Source organism: Cryptomeria japonica, chromosome 1 (assembly GCF_030272615.1).
Source record: "Cryptomeria japonica chromosome 1, Sugi_1.0, whole genome shotgun sequence".
Taxonomy (NCBI): Eukaryota; Viridiplantae; Streptophyta; class Pinopsida; order Cupressales; family Cupressaceae; genus Cryptomeria; species Cryptomeria japonica.
In genome coordinates, this window is record NC_081405.1 from 87,895,341 (window position 1) to 87,914,477 (window position 19,137).

Below are 19,137 nucleotides of genomic sequence, written 5' to 3' on the forward strand. Positions count from 1 at the left end.
TTTTATTTTTTTATTTTAATGATAATTAAAATATACAATTTAATTATCAATATAAAAAAATATTATATAATTAAACTTAAAATTAATATTTTTGATTTTCTAAAATATAATTTAATTATTAATATTAAATGTACACATATTTACCGGACTGGAAAAATAAATGAATAATCCCAACAAAAATAAAATAATAATAAAAATATTACCTTCACTATTATTATTGTTTGTGGGACACTCACAGCATACAAACTAAAGAAAATAACACTAAAATAATTAAACTTAAAAAAGAAGTTTAATGCTGAGCGTGCAAACCGGGGAGACCACAAAAACTAAAAATAACAAACCTGCTTCGAACATGGTTTTCGATGGCTGTAATAAATGGCAGCGGAATTCATCGGGCTAATAAATTCATGCCGTCCACAGTTGAAGGGAAAGGGTTACGATAAGGTACATTGTGCATAAATTTCCTGTGATTTTTTTTAGAAGCAGAAAAATGATATTTTTAAATTATTCAAAATAGAAATAAAATCCATTAAAAAAAAAACTAAAAATTTTTGACTAAATTTTTTAATTCACTGTAACGATTGATTGAACTAATTTTAAAAAAATTTAGATGAATCCAATGGTATCTTGGCAGGAACAGAAAATGAAGGCTCCACCCAACATTAGATTTCTTTTGGCTTCATCAATACCCAAAGAAAAAAAAAGGAAAACCCCTAGGTCGTGGCAGTGCCCAATCCGCGAACAATTTAGAGTCTGACCAAAATTTAATTTAGCTTACTGTATTCACATCCACTGCAGATTTAAACAAAGGTTAGAACACGATATAAGTTTTATGTATAATTTGAAAGAGGGACTTCGCTTGATGCAAATTGTGCTCCATGATTATTGTTCATTGGAGTGGAACAGAGTCTCAAGTATATTGATTGCACTTATGTTCCGTGGAAATATCTGCTCTAAAAATGGAAAAAAACCTGAGCTTTTTAATTAGATTGTTTCCTGTTCTATGTTATCTCTCTTATATTGTCATTGATTTTTTCGGTTTCCACTTTCAAATTTTGGGTAAGGCTTATTGGAGGATCACAATGGGTAAGGGTGAGCAAAAGAAGGAAGATGCCCTAGACATAAGCCCTTCGAGGCCTTTACGCGAAGGTGGAAAAGCCATTGCAAATCTAAGTGAATTAGCCTATACAAGTACAATCAAGAAGATGCAACATCTACAAAAATTGGCAGTTTGGGCTTCTGGAGAAGGCTCCATTCCATCAATTGGAGCTCTTCTGGGCACTCATTTAGCAGATGCTGGAGAAATTTCGAGAATCCCTCTACCTGATTCTCCATTTTTTACTTGTGAAAGGTTTGTTCCATGATTTTTTTATATATTTATTTTCCTTTTCCTTTTCCAATTCATTAACTTGATAAACATTGGCATCATCTGAAATGAAATTAAGATATTCGCGGTATATAATATCTAAAGTAATCGATCGTGTAAGTTGCATTTCAATGTTAGAGACTTGTTTGACACAACGTTTTGTCAAGTGTCATAGACAAGAAATATATGTTCCTCCTTGAAAAAAGTATATATTTTTTTGTGCTAGTTTTCTCAGGAGGAGGAGAGTTTCATTTTCTCCTTGTCTTTCCTAAGTTACCCTCAAATCGTTTTCATTTTTCATGCCCCATTCTTAAAGTAGGCAGGTTTCAACTTCAAGAGCTTTTAAGGATTGCAATTCAGAGAGGGGATAAGGAGGAGTCCTGGGTCCTCCCAATCATTTATATTATCACTTTGTCCTTCATTCGAATTCAAACTTCAGGAAATAATAACAATAAATTTCAAAACTGCAGATCCTTCATTTCGTTCTACAATTGTGAAGATTCTTGGAGCTTCCATGCTGTCCAGCAAATTATACCTTAATAGTTGGCTCTATTAACGATCTTTATCTTCCAAGGGCTTTCCTTTTTCTATAGTTTCAGATTGTGTATTCTAGCTCCTCGAATTAGCTTAGGAAGACAAGCCATTTTTCCCAAGCTACCCAAGGGATTCTCTATCTTTCTTTGGTGCCTTGCCACATAAATTTCTTTTGAAGCAGTTTTCCACTAGTTTTGGAATGGGAGGATGCAGGGATAGGTTTTGTAAGATAAATTTTGCCCCACAAATTAAGGATGGCGTCACAAATTATTATATAATAGATGATGTTTGAAAATTAATTATAAAAATTAATTAAAAGAAATTGCAATTTTTTATTATAAATAAATAATTAAATATATAAAAATAAATGAAGATCCATTTGTTAAAAGTTTTTTGATTTTTAAAAGAAATTAAGACCGAATGAAGAGGATAGTGTAAAGGTAGAGGAGTGGCTGTGTGATACACGATATGCGACAAAGGTGAGGACTATGTAGTTGAAGAAGTGGAATCTAATCATTCTTTCTCATTTATTTTCTTCTCTGTTTTTGCTTTGCCTGTTTCCTAGGAAATAGTAACGAGGATTCAGAACTCACAAACATTTTTTAAAAGAAAGTTTACATGGCTTTGATTTATAAAAATGAATTCTTTTTGAGATAGGGGTCCTTTGGCCATCTCAGTGATGGCAGGGGCTCCCTAGATGCCCCCTGCAGAGGGGGCTGTTCCCAGGGATGACCACCTCTATAGGTGGTGCCTATGGGGTTGGTGGGGGGGACATATCATCCCTATCTTGCCAGCCTGGGTTCTCCTGGTTCCTAGTTCAGGTAAAACAACCTGGGGATGTATCCCTGGTGAACAATGCATTGAAGCCTATTGAGGACTTGAGCAATATTAGTAGATATTTTTCAAATTGACATAATATATGTTGGCAGAACCTGGAGGTGTTTTTTCAAGAGTTGTAGCTTCCCTACTGTGGTAAGAGATTTTCCAACCCACCCATCTTACAAAATCAGTTTAAGAGCAATCCCAAAGGATCAGAGCTAATCCTGCCTTGAAACAAAGAGATCTCAAGATTCTTTCTTTAAAGTAGGCCTTAACAAAACCACCAAAGTTGCTGAATAGAACTTGTTGTTTCTGGTCTTAGTTAAAGGAAAAACCTGAGATTGATTGTTGTTCACTAGCAAACTGTAGCTATTTAATAAGACCTTGGGATCTCCTTGAAACCTCTAGCTTCTCTAATAGTGGGTTTCGTGCAAGAGCTATATCATCTGTAAACTGTATATGTGTTAGGTCAATAGCCACTAATCTTCTTTCAGATATCCATTTCACCTTTTTGCGAAGGGCTTTGGCTGCATTAAATCAAGGGCAATGGGGATACTGGGTTTCCTCGTCAGAGTTCTCTTAACAAAGAATGCAACAGGGATGCTGTTCCCTAAAACATGGCACTTTGGGGTTCTAATATAATTCATAATCCATTGAATCCAATTTGATGTGAAGCTGAATTTTTGTAGAACTTCCTCTAATAAGTCCCAATTCAACTCGTTATAGAGCTTAGCCATATCAAATTTAATTATCAGTCTAGTTCTCTTGCATTTCACAATATTCCATCTATGATGTGTCTCCTCTCTACAGGTCCTGTTTGTCCATCTGATGTGAGCTTCACCAATAGTAGTTATTTTACTATTTGGAACAACTTTATACAGGGTTGTACAAATTATATGGCATAAATATAATGGAGAGGAAGTATCAAAATAAATGGTCTCTTCAGATCTTGGATGATAGCAAGGAATGTTGTATTCAGTTCCTTGAGGATTTTACATACTTTCTGATAACTCAACCACCCCCAATGTTTCTTCCTTAGCTACCTTTGGGGACCAAAAGAAGCATTCAGGGAAACTTTAGAATCCTTGTTCTTTATTCCTTTTTGTTCTGAAGATATGTGGCGCAAGGCTTCTATCTTAGTTTATACTCATTTGCAATTAAATTTGGAATTTTGGCTAGCAAAAATATTTTGTGCACTATGCCCATTTATCAGCTGTATGATAGAAGGTGCTCATAATACTTGATAGCAATCTTTCTGATTTTTAAGGAGGTGCTCAGAGTTCTATATACATTTCTGTGAAGAAGGGCATTTTTCAAAAAAAAGAACCAGTTTTGATCCTCTTCCACAATCCATTGAAATCTGTATTTTGATTTCCAGTAAGGGTTTGTTCCAGGAGAGACCCAGTTATTTAATTCTCTTGTTTCAGTTTTTCTGTTAATCCCATTTGAATGGTAATCATCCCTTGTTCCTAAATTGTTATATTAGAAAACATTTTCTAACACATTCTTATTCCATTTTTGGAGTTTGTACTAGTTTACTCTTAATTTTTTGACTAGAGTTTACATCTTGGACCTCCCATTCTTGAGAAGAAGATTTGACCATTGCTACATTATTTCACAAGTCTAGGGTGAACGGTCCACATATATTTAATTTTTAAAGGGTATTGTTTTCTGTTTCCACCTTCAGTAAGATAGGATAGGGGTTCTATTTCCCATTTTAAATAATTATCTTCTATACCTAGATAGTTATTTAGCTAGCCATTGTCCAGGAGGAGTCCATTAAATCTTTTCTGGCCATTAGTGTTTAAATATATCCTTCATTTGTTATTTGTCTTAAAGAGTATTAGTTAAAATTAAATATATCCTTCATTAGTTATTTGTCTTACAGAGTATTAGTTAAAAAAACTCTGAAATAGTTGTAGCCATTTCGAGACATAGGCATTGGAGGGCCATTAGTATATTACGATCTTGTTGGTTCCCTCTTCTAAACTCAGAAATTGAATCCCATCAGGCTTTTCAATCTTTTCAGTTGGTGTGTACGCATTCCTCAACAATAATCTCAGATCCTCAAATTGATGAGAAACTGCCATGTTGATCCGTGGGATGGATGCATAGTGCTGTTGACAGATTGGCAAGCAATGGAATTCGGTGGTTGAATTGCCAATGTGGGTGGTTGATTGGTGGAGTTTTGACAGAGGTAGTGTTTTGGGCCATTGGGGTGGCATACACTGGTGGGGCTGTAGTGGGCAGCAGACTGTTGGAAGCTGAGTGTTGGCCGAAGTGAAGGGTGGTGCCAAAAGGTTGCAACTAGGTGTTGGAGTTTGATAGCTAGTGGCAATACTAGTTGTTGTTGTGGAGGTGTGGAGTTCGCTTGAGAATCGAAATGGATGCCTATGGAAGATCAAATATCTAATGAAACAACTACTAATGAAATATCTAATGAAATACCTAACAAGTAACAACCATCGGCATCCATATAATAATTTCTTCCTCAATTGCCACTGATTAGCAAGCAGCAAACGATCATGCATCGGAATGGACAACTGCATTGAGGATAATCCATTACTGTCCAAGGAACTGCCACCATCAAAGAGGGATGCAAAAAATTGCCAGAGGTCATTAACAGTTGTGCCCAAATGGGAAACATGCCACCAATGGTCGCTGCTCCAAGCTAGGGTAACATACTCCTACATGGCATTTTGTCCCATATGCAATTGCTGGACAGTGCCACACTACCTGACCAACATGCCATTGTCTATTCACCCAAATTTGCAGCATTGTTGCAAGCTTCAATAAAGCCTTAGGCCACACCTGCAACAATACTATCACCCCCAACGGAATGATTCAAGCTGCTACACCTGTTCTTGTTGGTAACCACAAGCAACAATGGCTTTGGAGTGAAACTTATCACGGTTAATCTTGCTGCAGGTAACTTGCACAGACTTAAAACACTTGTGGTCTTTGCAATAGCTTGCAAGTAAACTCGCAGCACCACTAAGCCTTTGCAAATTGTTGTAGGTGATTTGCAGCATTGCTACATGTTTCATTTTAGTTTGTTCTTCTGAATTGATCCACTTACGGATCAGCTAAGGGATCTCTGTAGCCTCATAATCCCCTTCCTTGACATCTTTAAACTCTGAATCCTGCTTTGGTCTAACTCAACCTTACAGCATGGGGATATTAAAAATCTTACTTGACCTACCCATTTGCTGATGCTTAGTACATTTCTTTTGGTTATCATTCCCTTTTCCTCAGACTACCACAAATCTCTCGGCATCTATCTTTTTCTCATTGTATTTCTTTCTGGTCATAGTCGTGTGGTGCAGGAGCACCTAAGGGACCTATAAGGTCTAACATGTCTATAAGGCATGGATGGATGTAATGAGGGTCATTTGAGACCTAAAACAATGTAATAAGGCATGTCAAGCCAATATTTGTCATGGTTGAGTCGAGTCAAATTGTCTAGTTGTGTCAAAATTGTCAAAATTGTGTCAATGTTGTCAAATGAGCAAATTTATGTAATAAATGTTAAGGCGGCATATTAGGTGTCAATTTGGGGTACATCAAGTATTTTAAATATTTTTAAGTTATTATGTTAATTTTTTGATGTCATAAAGTCAAGTTGAGAAAGTTTTTCTAGTTATGTCAAATTTTTTTTGCAATTTCAAAATGGTGGATTTCCGAAGGCTAGTTGGTTCTTGGGTAGTTGTGGGAGTTATTTTCGGTTTGGGGGGTCAAAATACATTTAAAAATCTCCTTCCCACATGAGGAGAGGTTGCTGGGGTTTATTTTGAAGATTGATCTTTGTAATACCAAACTGCTGCAATAAAACTCAACATTTTTCCTTGCATTCATGAGTGAAATCTGAAACATATTATTGTTTTATCTCTTCATTTTGATCTGCATTCTTTGAAAGGTGTTTGGTATATGTTCTAAGAATGATTTGAAGTCATTTGGAAGGTTTAATCATTTCATTTGGTGCATATATAGTTGACTGTCCCAAAACTAGTGCTGTAGGTGCTTGTTTGTGTTGATTTGGGAGACAAAATGAAGTTTTAGGGCTCATTCCTCTTTATGTATTTGCTGTTTCTTGAGGAATGAGTCCCTAATGGTGTATTATAGACTAACATGCAGGTAAAAGTGCAGGGATGGATTTGGCATGAAGGGTGATCACCTTTTGAGTGCAAGTTTGTGTGAGAAAGGTGCATGGGAATGGTGACATAGGTGTAGCAGCAGGAGTTTGGCCTTAATGAGTGCACTATATTAGTATGGAATATGTTAGTAAATGCCAAATAAATGGTGAATCATGAAGGAGAAGTTCTGGAAGTGATTGGAAGAGTGGATTTGAGGAGGCCCTAGTTTTGAAGCCTAAATAGGAGGGTTTGGGGTTTGACGTATCAAATGAGAGTGGCTGCCCAAACAAACATGAAAATCCTTTGATTTGAGACCTAACCTAAGATTGTTTTAAGGTTTGGAATAGAGGGGAGTTGATATGTTTGTACTTGCTTTGTAAAAGTGGTCTAATTATGCCTAAATGTGCAGTAGCAGGGTATTGGTCCGTGCAATTGGTCCAAAAGAACAATATTTGTTTTTTACATATGTTAAATAACTTTCAAAAGGGTATCAAGAAATGTAAATTGTTTGTCAAGTGTTTTGGAAGAAGTTTTAGTAAAGGGCAGATTACCCATTGAACGTGGCTACTAGGAATTGGCCTACCTAGTTACCTGGGTAAGGGTTAGTAAGTGAACCAATTGATTGGGTGTGTATAACCTGATGAGTCAGATTGTTTAGAGTGTGAGAAGACCCTAGGAAGTGGTGTTTCAATTTGTGGAAGTTGGGATCAAGTTTTGGTGCTTTGAAGGAACTTTGTGTGGAAGGAAACCTAGTGAACTCTTGGGGTTTGAAGACCAAAGTGTAGGACCAATTGATATTTGAGAAAGGACCTAATACCTAAGGGAAATCTCTTGCCAAAGGCCATGATTGTGGCATAATCAATATCTAAGGGGCAGTTTTTATGATCAACTAGTTATGAAATTTACCTTCATTTGAGGCTTTCAACCACAACCTTTGAGGGATTAGTTTACTAACATGTATCTAGGTTCATGATTTAGCATAAACAAGATGTGATTTACTAGGTCGTTGAAGAGATACAAACTACAATGAAGTATTAGTGCATGCAAGAAAGGATTCCAACCATAAAAGCACTGGGATTTTGAATGATTTGGCTTAGGATGGAGCTTCATTGTGATCCTTCTTTGAGAAATCTCACAATGGAATCCATTTTGATTTTGTCATGAACTTACCGGAGCTTCTATAGAACCAAGGGCCTTCAAATGCATAACCTTTGACTTCCTCAATTGAAAAAACTGTTACAATAAAGCACCCAGTGCAAACTTGTCCTCTAGTTTCCATGTTTCAGCATCCTTTGCTCTAAGCCCTATGTCCCATCTCCCCAAAAAATTGCAGATCCATCCCATTTTCAATAGGCTTTTTAATTTTTGTGCAACCTTTTCCATGTCGTAGTCAACAACCGATCTCTCATCCACTGCCTTAAGACAATCAGAGTTCATTGAGATCTTGTTTTTCCTTTCATAGTCAACAAAATCTCTTATATCTTCAAGGGTCTGAAATCATTTGTAGCTTTCATGATGGGAAAGCTTAGTCTTGAAAGAATGCTTCTGAAAGATAGGTCCTTAGCTATGGAAGGTCTGTGTAGGTGCCATTCAAGGAGGCCATCTAAATTTCTAATTACAGTTGTTCTGCTCAACCCATGAGGGTAGTGAATCATAGTCTATTTGAGGCTTACAAAATAGGACCAAGCTGCATTATAGAAGTTTTCAGTGGCCAAAACAAGCTCCTGGTATTATCATGCTGTTTATTCCTTGTGGCTGTAAATCCTTCTATATATGAGTCGAATTTATTACAATGGCACTAATCACTGAATGCCAAGTTGCTTGATACTAGAATCACTTGATTTTTGCCACACCCATTTTATACATGATAATAGATAACCAAATTGAATTGTTGCAATAAAATCATCCCACTTATAGTGTCTTTATACCTGCGGTTTTATTTGTTCATGTGGGTATTGAAAAGGTTGGTCAGCTGTTTGAATAATCTATTCATTTCCCAACAAATATTACTTTTATTTAAAAATCACTTTTAAAAGTTCATACAATTCTTTGTTGTATGCAGGATAATACAAATACCCTAAGAAAGATTTCAGAATTGCGACATACAAACTTTACCATCTTGCAAATGATTTGCCTGCACAACATAATTGTGTGCATCTATTTCCACCTCAAATGGATGCTACAAATTATGTAAAGCTGAAATAGGTGTCTTAGTGATTTTTTGTTGTTGTGACAAATGGACTTACCTCCTTGCGATGGAACTCACATCACATAACTGTGTGCATTTGTTTCCACCACAATTGTAAGTTATAAGTCATGTAAGGCTGAAATAGGTGCATTGGTGTCACTCACATTGTAAACTTGGGTGCATGGAGAGTGGCTTCAGTCTTCGTTGGATCAAATTTTCAACTCTTCTCCTTTAACTACATTATTCTTTATTAGCACTTAGTGATACAGATACTTATCTATCAAGTATTTTATTTTGAAATAGTTGGGGTTTTGAAGCCTCCAACAAGTCATCAACCATTGGAAGATGATATATGTACTTGATTGTGATTTTGTTCAAGGCTCCATAATCAGTACACGTCCTCCTTCCTCAATCTTTTTGTGGTACAATTACAATTGAAATATCGAGTGGATATTTACTTGGTCTGATAACTCTTGATCCAACAAATCATGGAGTTGTTTTTTGCTTTCATTTACCCCCAAAAGCAATTTCCAATATAGATCTCTTTTTAGGTGGCAAATCTTTGAATTCTTTCAATACCTCCTTGAAGGTTTGCAATAACTAATTCACTTGCTTCTGCGTTTTGTTAATGCACATTCTAAGAGAAGCCTTGCATTCAACTATATCATTATCTTGCTTATCTTTGAAAAAAGAAATATATTGAACTCCCCGCTTCTATCAATCAACCTTTTGGCTTGGCTAGCACTTACCCAGGAGAGCTTGGACTTTTCTTTATTTTTGACTTAGTGATATTTATTGGCTCTTTTCATGAATGATAGCATCTCTTTTATACATGTAAGGGCTAACAACACTAATTGCAAGCATCAGGCCCTAGAGGTAAAGGAGGGAGGAAGCAACCTAAGATGGTCTTACTTGTCCTTCTCTCTCAGAGCAACCTAAGAAAGGGGAGAGGCCCTCTCCTCTTCTATTTCATGAGTTTCAAAGGTGTATTACATAATAATCTTGGCTGTACTTTTTCCTTGTGTTGAGACAATGACATTGCTTTTTGAGTTGAGGCAATCTAATAAAAAATTGGGGGCTGATCGAACAAATTGAAAAAGTAGCTGTATCTACGATAGCTATCATTGGAGGATATGGAAAGAGGTGGCTTCAACCACTTTTCATGTACGGCTCTGAGGGATCTGAAACAAGTTATGAAATTGCTTGGTAAATCTTGGAATCATTGAACACTTAGTTGACAGATGGAAAGGGAATCATGGTTATTGGTTGCACCTATCATGGTTAGTTGCTTTGAGTAGACTCATTGCACTTTATAGGGACACGTGTATGGTTGAAGCCCCATGTAGAAAAGTTTTCTCTTGTTATTACTTAGGTAGTGGTGTGAGGGCAATGAAGAAGGCTGGACTCGCCCCTTTCCATGCGCACATCATGTCTGTGGAAAATCCTATGGATTAGATAGTCACACACGATTTGGCATTAGTGTCCTACCTTTTCTTTGAGAAGGTTGTTTTCTCTGTATAGCTACAAAGGTGGACAGGAAATTCTGGTTGGCCAAACATACTGTACAGTAATTGGAGTGAATATATATCGATCCTTGGTTGATGTGCTATTGAGAGAATATTAATATATTGGAGGGGTCAGGTTTAGTAGGCATATTTTGGGATGGGGTTTTGCGCATATTCCAAGTCTAGGATAGGGGTTAGTTTGAAGGAGCAGAGCTGGAGATCCATCCTGTATGCACTTCCATTATGAAGAAACATTGTTTGTAACATGATGGAAACAACATCTGTTAGTATTGTGTATACTGTATCTGATTATCAATTATGCAAGAGAATGAATAGAGCTTTCCAGATTTTTTTACTTCCTTGATCCAAATTCCAAAACCTTTTTATGGTGTAGGCACACCCCTCAAACTGGGGTGAGGGATAAACTCGATTATTACTTTAGGCAAAGACACACACAAGGATTGGTTGAGGAAACACAACTACTTGGACCACCAATCAATTATAGACACAAGGGCACTCATCTTGATTGAGGTTAGAGAAGGGAAAATGAAGTGAAAGACCATCTACTTCAACTTGAAGTTTCATTCATATTGAACTTTACATTCATTGTCTGGTTATCTCTATTTGTACTCCTGGTTTCACCCAACATAGAGCATGTGTAAGTTTCAGTGGGAGTCTAACCACACAAGCTTGAATCTAGCTGCATGAAGAAAGTTACAATGGCTACGAGGACGAAATAAATGATGCAACATGCAAGAACACAAGCTATTCCAGAACAGAGGAAACCAATAACAAATTAAATCAACCATCAAATGAAGGATTGAGTACAAATAAATAGGCCACCTAGATGCATGATTCACGGAGATGACATGTCCAATTGTCATGAGTTTAATATCAAATCAGTGGATCAGTTAATTTAGTCTAACTATAAGATCAGGGGTTGAACCACCAATCAGTGGATCAACTCACTTAATTTGAACAAGACAAAGGTGGGACCTAACTACCATCAATTAAGGATAGATGAGGTAGTGGTGGCATGCATATATTTCAAGTCAAGCTGTACACGTCTTTATAAGCTTACTTAGATGAGGAAAAATAAAATTTCTAAATATCCTAAGCAAACTTATTTAATAGGTGCAATATCACACTTAGGATAGAAACATCCACGTTGAAGTAAATATTACACCAAGACCTCCCCATAAGTGCAACTTGGGAGAAATGAAAAAAGAGAAATGGGTTCTTGCAATGAGGCCATCTTGGGTGCCCATGTATGATAAGATCCTCTCTAAAAGAAGAGAAAGATAAAACTTGTAAGAAAAATTCTTACCCAAGGATTGCAAGACGGATGAATAAATCTAGAAGCTACTTATGTACCTTACAAACATTTATATAAAATCGATTTGTGAAATCTCAATTCAGCTCTAATGTTATGTAATAAGGTTCTATAATGTATATGATGAATGCCTTGAAGAAATGTTTAAAATTATCTGTATTATTAAAATTTTCCCAATTCTTTAAAACTGCCCCGTGAAAAATGGCCTCCTGAAAAATCTATCCTGAAACACATCCCCCCCTCCTTGCTGTCCCTATCTTGGAAACATGGGGGAACATAGAGATTGGAAACTAAACAGTCAAAGGAGTCATCAAGATCCATTTTGAACCAGCTTGACACCAATGAAACAAATGCTCAAACTAAATCAGGTGATCCCCTTGCACTAAATTCCAATTACATGCTTTTCACATCAACAATTGATACTTCAAAAACGATAGCCAGAAATTTCCAAAAGAAAGCAGAAGGCTTGGTAAAATTTTGAAGTCTCAATTCTCCTACACATGAAATGCGTTAAGAAAACAAAACCCAATACTAAAAGTCGCCAAAACAAAATTTCAGAGGGAAACGCAAGGAAACTCAAAACTACAGACCACATATGGTTGAGCATGGATTCAGAAGATACACTTGCATAGATAGTTGAGGAGTCCTCTGCTGATAGCATTGTAATGGTCGGTACCAATGTTTGAATGAGGATCAATACCCTATACAGGCCAGTGCCAGATTGAATTCTGGCAGATTTAGATGCTTATAGTTATTTTAAATGTGATAGTTTTTCTGTCAATTTTCTGGACTTGGATGTTAAAATCTATTTTCTATTATTCCTTAAAATAATACACAGACATCATTGCCATCAATATTCAGATTTGGATTTTGATATTTTTTTAAACACTTTAATACTTTTGACCTTTCTCCAAAAAAAAACTTCATTACAAATTCGGTCTTTATAAAGCAGAAATCATCAAACATTTATACAAGAGATACTTCTTGTTTTAATGGCTGCATCAACACTAATCTGTATGGGAAAATTTAGATGGAAAACTGAGAGTTGTTTGGCAGACTGGGTTATTGACATGCTTACCTTTGGGATGTGCTCTGGTACTTGGGAGGATGTACCTCAACTTCGAGAGACCACAATCCTGAATAAATCAGTTGAAAATAATGCTAATTGAATTGCAGAGATTCTCTTATATTCCTAGCACTAACATATTTTGATTAATCTTTTGATCCGATGCAAATCCCTCACAATATTGCCCTTTGGACCAGGAAGAAACTATAAGTTTATACTAATATGTATAAACATAATAAAAATAATCACTGGACCATAAAAGTAAGCAATATATTGAGTTAATTTTTCTCTATCTAAATAACCTCAATATGAACACATTTGATAGGCTATTGCCTACCAAATGGCCCCTCCTGCTGCTTCCCTTTATTTTTTGTTTTGACTATTATTACGATTTTTTAGGCTATTGCCTACCAAATGGCCCCTCCTGCTGCTTCCCTTAATTTTTTGTTTTGACTATTATTACGATTTTTAATGTTCAAGGCATTGGAGGCAATCTTAACATGAACATGCAATGCATGAAGCTCTTCTTTATTCTCCATAATACCTAAATTGTCTTCGCTGCTTCTAGTTGTTAAGGTCTAAGTATGATGAAGCAATCATATGTCTTCAATTATGTTAAGAGGTATTTTTAGTTATATCATTGGTATATTGATAGTAATAGATCCTAGAGTCTTGCCATGTGACACTACATTCAAACCTTTGGAAACAATGACACATATTATTTATTGCCTAGGTTGCCAGGAGACCGGTATTGGTATTAGTACAGGAGACCGGTATTGGTACAAGAGTTGGTACCGGTACCGGTACCGGTACGCCTTTTTTTGTTAATAGGAGATGGGTACTTGGAGATGCCATTTTTTTCATATAATTTAATAATTCATAGAAAATATCATGACATTGAACTTTCAACACTACAAATCTTTTTGCAAGGGTTGCCCAAATACTAAATAGGCAATGAAAAACATTCAGGAGAAAAAGGAAGTATCAAACACCCAACAGAAAAGGAGCAAAGAGCTCATCTAGAACCAAAACATCCATCAAAAGCAAAGCAAACTTCATTAGGAATCAATCAAATTTGACAAGGTGTATAAGAAAACTGAAGGCAAGGGCCCAAACCAACAAGTTGAATCTTTCAACACTGCAAATCCTTTTCCTATTCTGTGTGATTATATATATGAGAATATGAATATAGACATATTCACAAGAATGAAGAAAGAAAATGTATTATCACAACCAAATTCTTGACTCTGAAGGATCTAGTAGAATTCACTCCCAATGTGTATACTGCAAAGTCTGCATAAAGGAATTAAAAGAACAGCAGCAAGAATAGAGAAAATATGAATATCTCTTGAGTTTTGCATCGAACTGCAAATAGCCAAATACCAAATACTTGTGGTCTTGTCGGCTTGCATTGTCTCGTGCCCTACATCAGCTCCTTTTTTCCCCTCTGTGACATGTTTATTTTCCAGCTTCTCAATGCATTTTAAGTTTTAAGTTTTAGTTTTATTTGTGCGATAAATAACACCTTTTGGGTGGGAGACGGTGGGAGTCTTTGGGAGACTGCGGCTGAAGTCTCCTGCAACCAGAGATGTCTCAGGCAAGGTATCCAGTACTGGAAACACGTCTTGGGTCCCAGGGGGTCGGAGATGCATCTCTAGGTAACACAGTTTATTACATTGTACTTAAATTGGATCAAGGATTTCTAAATTGCAATGAACAGTAACACCTGGACGAAGAGTTGGCTACATGGAGGCACTGAAATTTATTCAGCAATAGCAACACACATTCAGTTCTGTTAGATTATGTTTAGTTATATTATTGATATAGTGATAGTAGTAGATCCTAGAGTCTTGCCATGTGATAATACCCTTGAACCTTTGGAAACAATGACATATTATTATTTACATTTGTTAATGATAGAACCAGAAACATAAGACACATAAATCTGAAACTTAGAAAATCTCACAAGAACAAGATACACATAATTTATCCTGGGAAAATCCTCACCTGAGGGTGAAAAACCAAGCCACACAAAAAAATATTTTATTGAATGCACAAATTGTGTACATAACTTAAGAGATCAAATCCTCACACAGATGAGCTTAGCTGAACATAATAATTATATCAAAAGACTAAAGATGATGCAAGGTCACAGCTGCAAGCAAAGTCCTGAGCTTTTCATCGATAATAATCAAAGACATCAGAATATCGATCACATTAAACTTCACATCCCTCGGCAATAAATATAACACCTAACACGACTTAATATAGCTCATGAAGAAGAAAGACGGAAGGCCAAACACCAAAAGAAGATGGCAGTTACACAACCAGCATACACAAAGAGCCAAAGAACTTCAATGGATGAAATCCATGATGGAATAAATGCTGCCAGCACATACACAATACGGAGACGAAATACTTCCAGCCAATCGCCGAACAAGAAATAAGGAACAACAAAAAGGAAAGACAACCATCGGAGAAATAAATAAAATCTCCTGAAGCGTACGCAAACATTAACACTCCGTCTTAGCAAAGGAGATATTATTTTCTGATTTTCAAGTCATGGAGTCTCTCAACATGACAAACACAATGGCTACACCCATATGTGTAAAAAGCAACATTTTATCACGGATTCTTTCAACATGATAGCATCATGGATTCACTCAACATGATGTTCACCATGGCTACTCCCATGATTGAAATAAACACAAGCTCTCATCACGGAGTCACTCAACGAGATGTTGTCATGGAGTCTCTCAACATGACATCCACCATGGCTACTCTTAGAGGGTGGAACAAGGACTTTCACCTCAAACTTCTCTAGCAGAGAAGAATGCATTAACAAGGGTTTGCACCTCAAATTTCTCCATCACAGAGAAAAATGCATTAGAAGGGCTTTCATCTCAAATTTCTCCATCACAGAGAAAAATGCATTACAAAATCTTCATGATGATGTGGCTCCCTGATATCAACCTTCTGACCTGCTCGTCCAAGGTTGCCTCTAATGAAATGAGAGGCTCCTTTTGAAGTTGGATGTCAGGCTCCCTCTGAAGCTGAAAAGACCACGATCCTGGGACCTAGTGTTGTTTGTAACTAGGATAATGTATGGGTTCGGATTGCCTTAAGACAACATCCAAACCCACTTAGGACTGGGCCCTATCCTAAAGGGTAACATGCCCCAAGGTTAAGCCTAGCCCTATCCTGAAACCCCACGCCACAATAACAAACATTGGGGCCAAAATGAAAGAGGCCGACTTGCAAAATAAAAGTTAAAGATGCATATAAATAAAAGACACTTTGCAAATCAATTTCACTCATCTTCATTCAGTGAATTAGCTTTGCCTGAAAAGTGCGAACTTACTCTTGGAGGGTGCGAAGTTGACCAGACTTATGCGAACTAGTTCTAGAGGACAGAGACAATTTTGGTGCAGAGATTAGAAGTGCAGATCTGTCATTCAAGAAGGATTCAGATTTGTCAAGGAAGCTAAGTATTGTACTTGTGCTATCAAGAGAATATATAATCTGACCCGAGGGTCTTTAATGCTAGGTTTTTCCTCCTTGGAGATTTTCCCAGGGTATTTGTGTTTGTCTCTTGTTTACTTCCTTCATTTCTGATTTTACTGAATTATGCCTTACTAAAATACTACAAATCTGATTACAATCTAGGGCATAATTAAAGGATATAAATCTGATTAACAATCCTAGAGTATAAAATTACACCTAGAACATGTGAAGCCTTCACCTCTTTATTGCCGGTTCCCATTGAGTTAGTCCTATAGCTGAGTCTTATCTTCTCATAAGACTCCTCCAACACTGTTCTTTATATCAGGAATCTTTTGGTATGCATTAAGGTCTGCTCAAATACACCACATAATGAGTTTTCTCTACTTTGAACAAGATAGAGATTGCAGACAATGGCAATGAGAACAATGTGATAAGTGATCACAACAAATACAAGCTGATAGGATGCAGATGCTAGATAAGAGCAACGATACAGAGAAGTCGTGATCTTGTCCTTCCAAAACAATAAAGTGGACCTCACACGACGCGATACCCTCAGATCAGTCGCATTACAGAGATCCCATCGTGTTTTGCAGGGCTGCTCAAGAAATCCGAAATAGGCAGAATTGATGTCGCAGCTTAGAGAATGGCGTTGTCTTCAGAAAACATAGATTGAATAACACCAAAAAATAAACAAGCAACCCTCCCAGAATCCAGAGGCCTCCTGTGACGGAGACGGCCTCAGACTCGCTCTGATACCATGTTAATGATAGAACCAAAAACATAAGACACAAAAATCTGAAACTTTGAAAATCTCACAAGAACAAGATACACAAAATTTATCCTGGGAAAACCCTCCACCCAAGGGTGAAAAACCCAGCCACACAAAAAATATTTTATTGAATGCACAAATTGTTCATAGAACTTAAGAGATCAAATCCTCACACTTTGATGATCTTAGCTGAACATAATAATTATATCAGAAGACTAAAGATGATGCAAGGACACAGCAGCAAGCAAAGTCCTGAGCTTTTTATCGGTAATCATCGAATACATCAGAATATCGATCACATTAAACTTCACATCTCTCGGCATATATATAACACATAACACGACCTGATATAGCTCACGAAGAAGAAAGACGGAAAGCCAAACACCAAAAGAAGATGTCAGTTACATAACCGACATACACAAAGAGCCAAAGAACTTCAAAGGATGAAATTCATGTTGGAATAAACACTGCCAGCACATACACAATACGGAGACGGAATACTTCCAGCTAATTGCCGAACAAGAAATAAGGAACAGCAAAACGGATGACAACCATTGGAGAAATAAATAAAATCTCTTGAAGCGTACACAAACATTAACAACATTGTACCTAAATTGGATCTATGATTTTTAAAATGTAATGAACACCTGGAAGGATAGTTTGCTGAATGAAGGCACTAAAATTTAGTCAGCAATAGCGACATGATTCAACAATAGGATAATTTGAGAATCAGGGGAGTAGGGGGTAGAAATCTTCCGCTTGTTGGGATCAAAATCTCTCAAATCATGTTTGGGTTATTGACAAGAGAGCTCATTAGTCAGGGTTATAATATATCATGGCCTATCTACAATTTTACTATAAAATAAATTGCTTTGTTTCATTCTCTATGCCTGTTTTCTTTAAATGAAGCAGAAGTTTACTAAAGCTGGCAACTGTCTGCAGCTTTTCGAACTATTTGGGTACAAGCCTTTTAGACTATAATTAAAATTTGCTAATTCAACTTTGTTCTTTCACAGGTGTGAGATGATTCTTCAGCCTGGGCTTAACTGTTTTGTTCGTGTTTGGAAGCATCCTCGCAAAGCAAGACATAAACCACGCTCTTTTTCCAAATTAGCTAATGCTGTTGTGTATACCTGCAATTTTTGTTCACACAAAAATATAAAACCTGGCACCCCTGAAGGTTACCTCAAAAAAGGAAAAGCTCAAAAAGCTCTTAATGCAATCCAATCAGCTCCCATAGAGAAGAATTTTTTTAAGAAGGCAGACAGGAGAAATGTCATGAGTTCTATGTCGATATCTAGCCCTTCCCCTGGGAGCACTCCCATTACACCAACTTCAGCAAATCTTTCGAGTACAAAGAAGAGGAAACGGAAAACTCGGTCAACACTCCAGGAGCTTACAAATAGCAACCAAAAATTACCATCCTTCAGCAATCTGAGTGCCTTGAAAATTCATTCTTTCAGCTTGTGAGGTTACAGGGATATAACATTGCAGATAAAAAATGATTTGTGTATTACCATTGGAAATTTGGAAATGTTTTCATAAATGCCTGTTGGTGCTTACCTTTTTGTTTCTCGTGGCTTCAAATATCAATAATTAGTGGGGTATATATAGACAAAACTGAAACCTTTAAATCGTCTTATATTGCAGAATTTTGATTGTCCTCTCTTTACATAAAGATAGGTTTCAATTCAAATGACTGAAATGAGTACTGCAGCACGTATTGCTTCAAATCATGAGAAATTGTTTTAAAACAACAATGAAGCATCTTAGAGGTATTCATTCATATTGAAAGTTTATTTGAAGAATGAAAGGCTTTTATGAAATTTTAGTTTCATTTGAAATGAAATATGAACATTTTTAGTAAACATGCATTTGCAAGATATCTATAAGTTGGATCTCTATGATGAGCGGAAGAGA

The 19,137-nt window shown here is 36.5% G+C and overlaps 1 protein-coding gene across 2 annotated transcripts; it reads left to right on the plus strand.

Annotated features, from left to right (window-relative positions):
* The first annotated feature begins 275 nt into the window (after nt 1-275).
* LOC131041946 (uncharacterized) lies at nt 276-18,875 on the plus strand. Of its 2 annotated transcripts, XM_057975221.2 has the most exons (4): nt 308-444; nt 635-810; nt 1,065-1,351; nt 18,234-18,875. In XM_057975221.2, exons 3-4 carry the CDS (start codon nt 1,083-1,085, stop codon nt 18,685-18,687), a joined length of 723 nt encoding a protein of 240 aa, XP_057831204.2. In that variant the 5' UTR covers nt 308-444; nt 635-810; nt 1,065-1,082; the 3' UTR covers nt 18,688-18,875. The 2 variants fall into 2 exon arrangements, with proteins under 2 accessions (XP_057831203.2, XP_057831204.2); XM_057975220.2 differs by lacking the exon at nt 635-810 and having other exon boundaries at nt 276-444.
* Nucleotides 18,876-19,137: the final 262 nt, after the last annotated feature.

What these genes read in the sequence shown, in the direction of transcription:
- LOC131041946 (XM_057975220.2), top strand. Translation starts at nt 376, where the DNA reads ATGGCAGCGGAATTCATCGGGCTAATAAATTCATGCCGTCCACAGTTG. An exon ending in AGGGAAAGGGTTACGATAAG is followed by an intron (nt 445 to 1,064) that starts GTACATTGTGCA and finishes ATTTTGGGTAAG; the next exon opens with GCTTATTGGAGGATCACAAT. An exon ending in CCATTTTTTACTTGTGAAAG is followed by an intron (nt 1,352 to 18,233) that starts GTTTGTTCCATG and finishes GTTCTTTCACAG; the next exon opens with GTGTGAGATGATTCTTCAGC.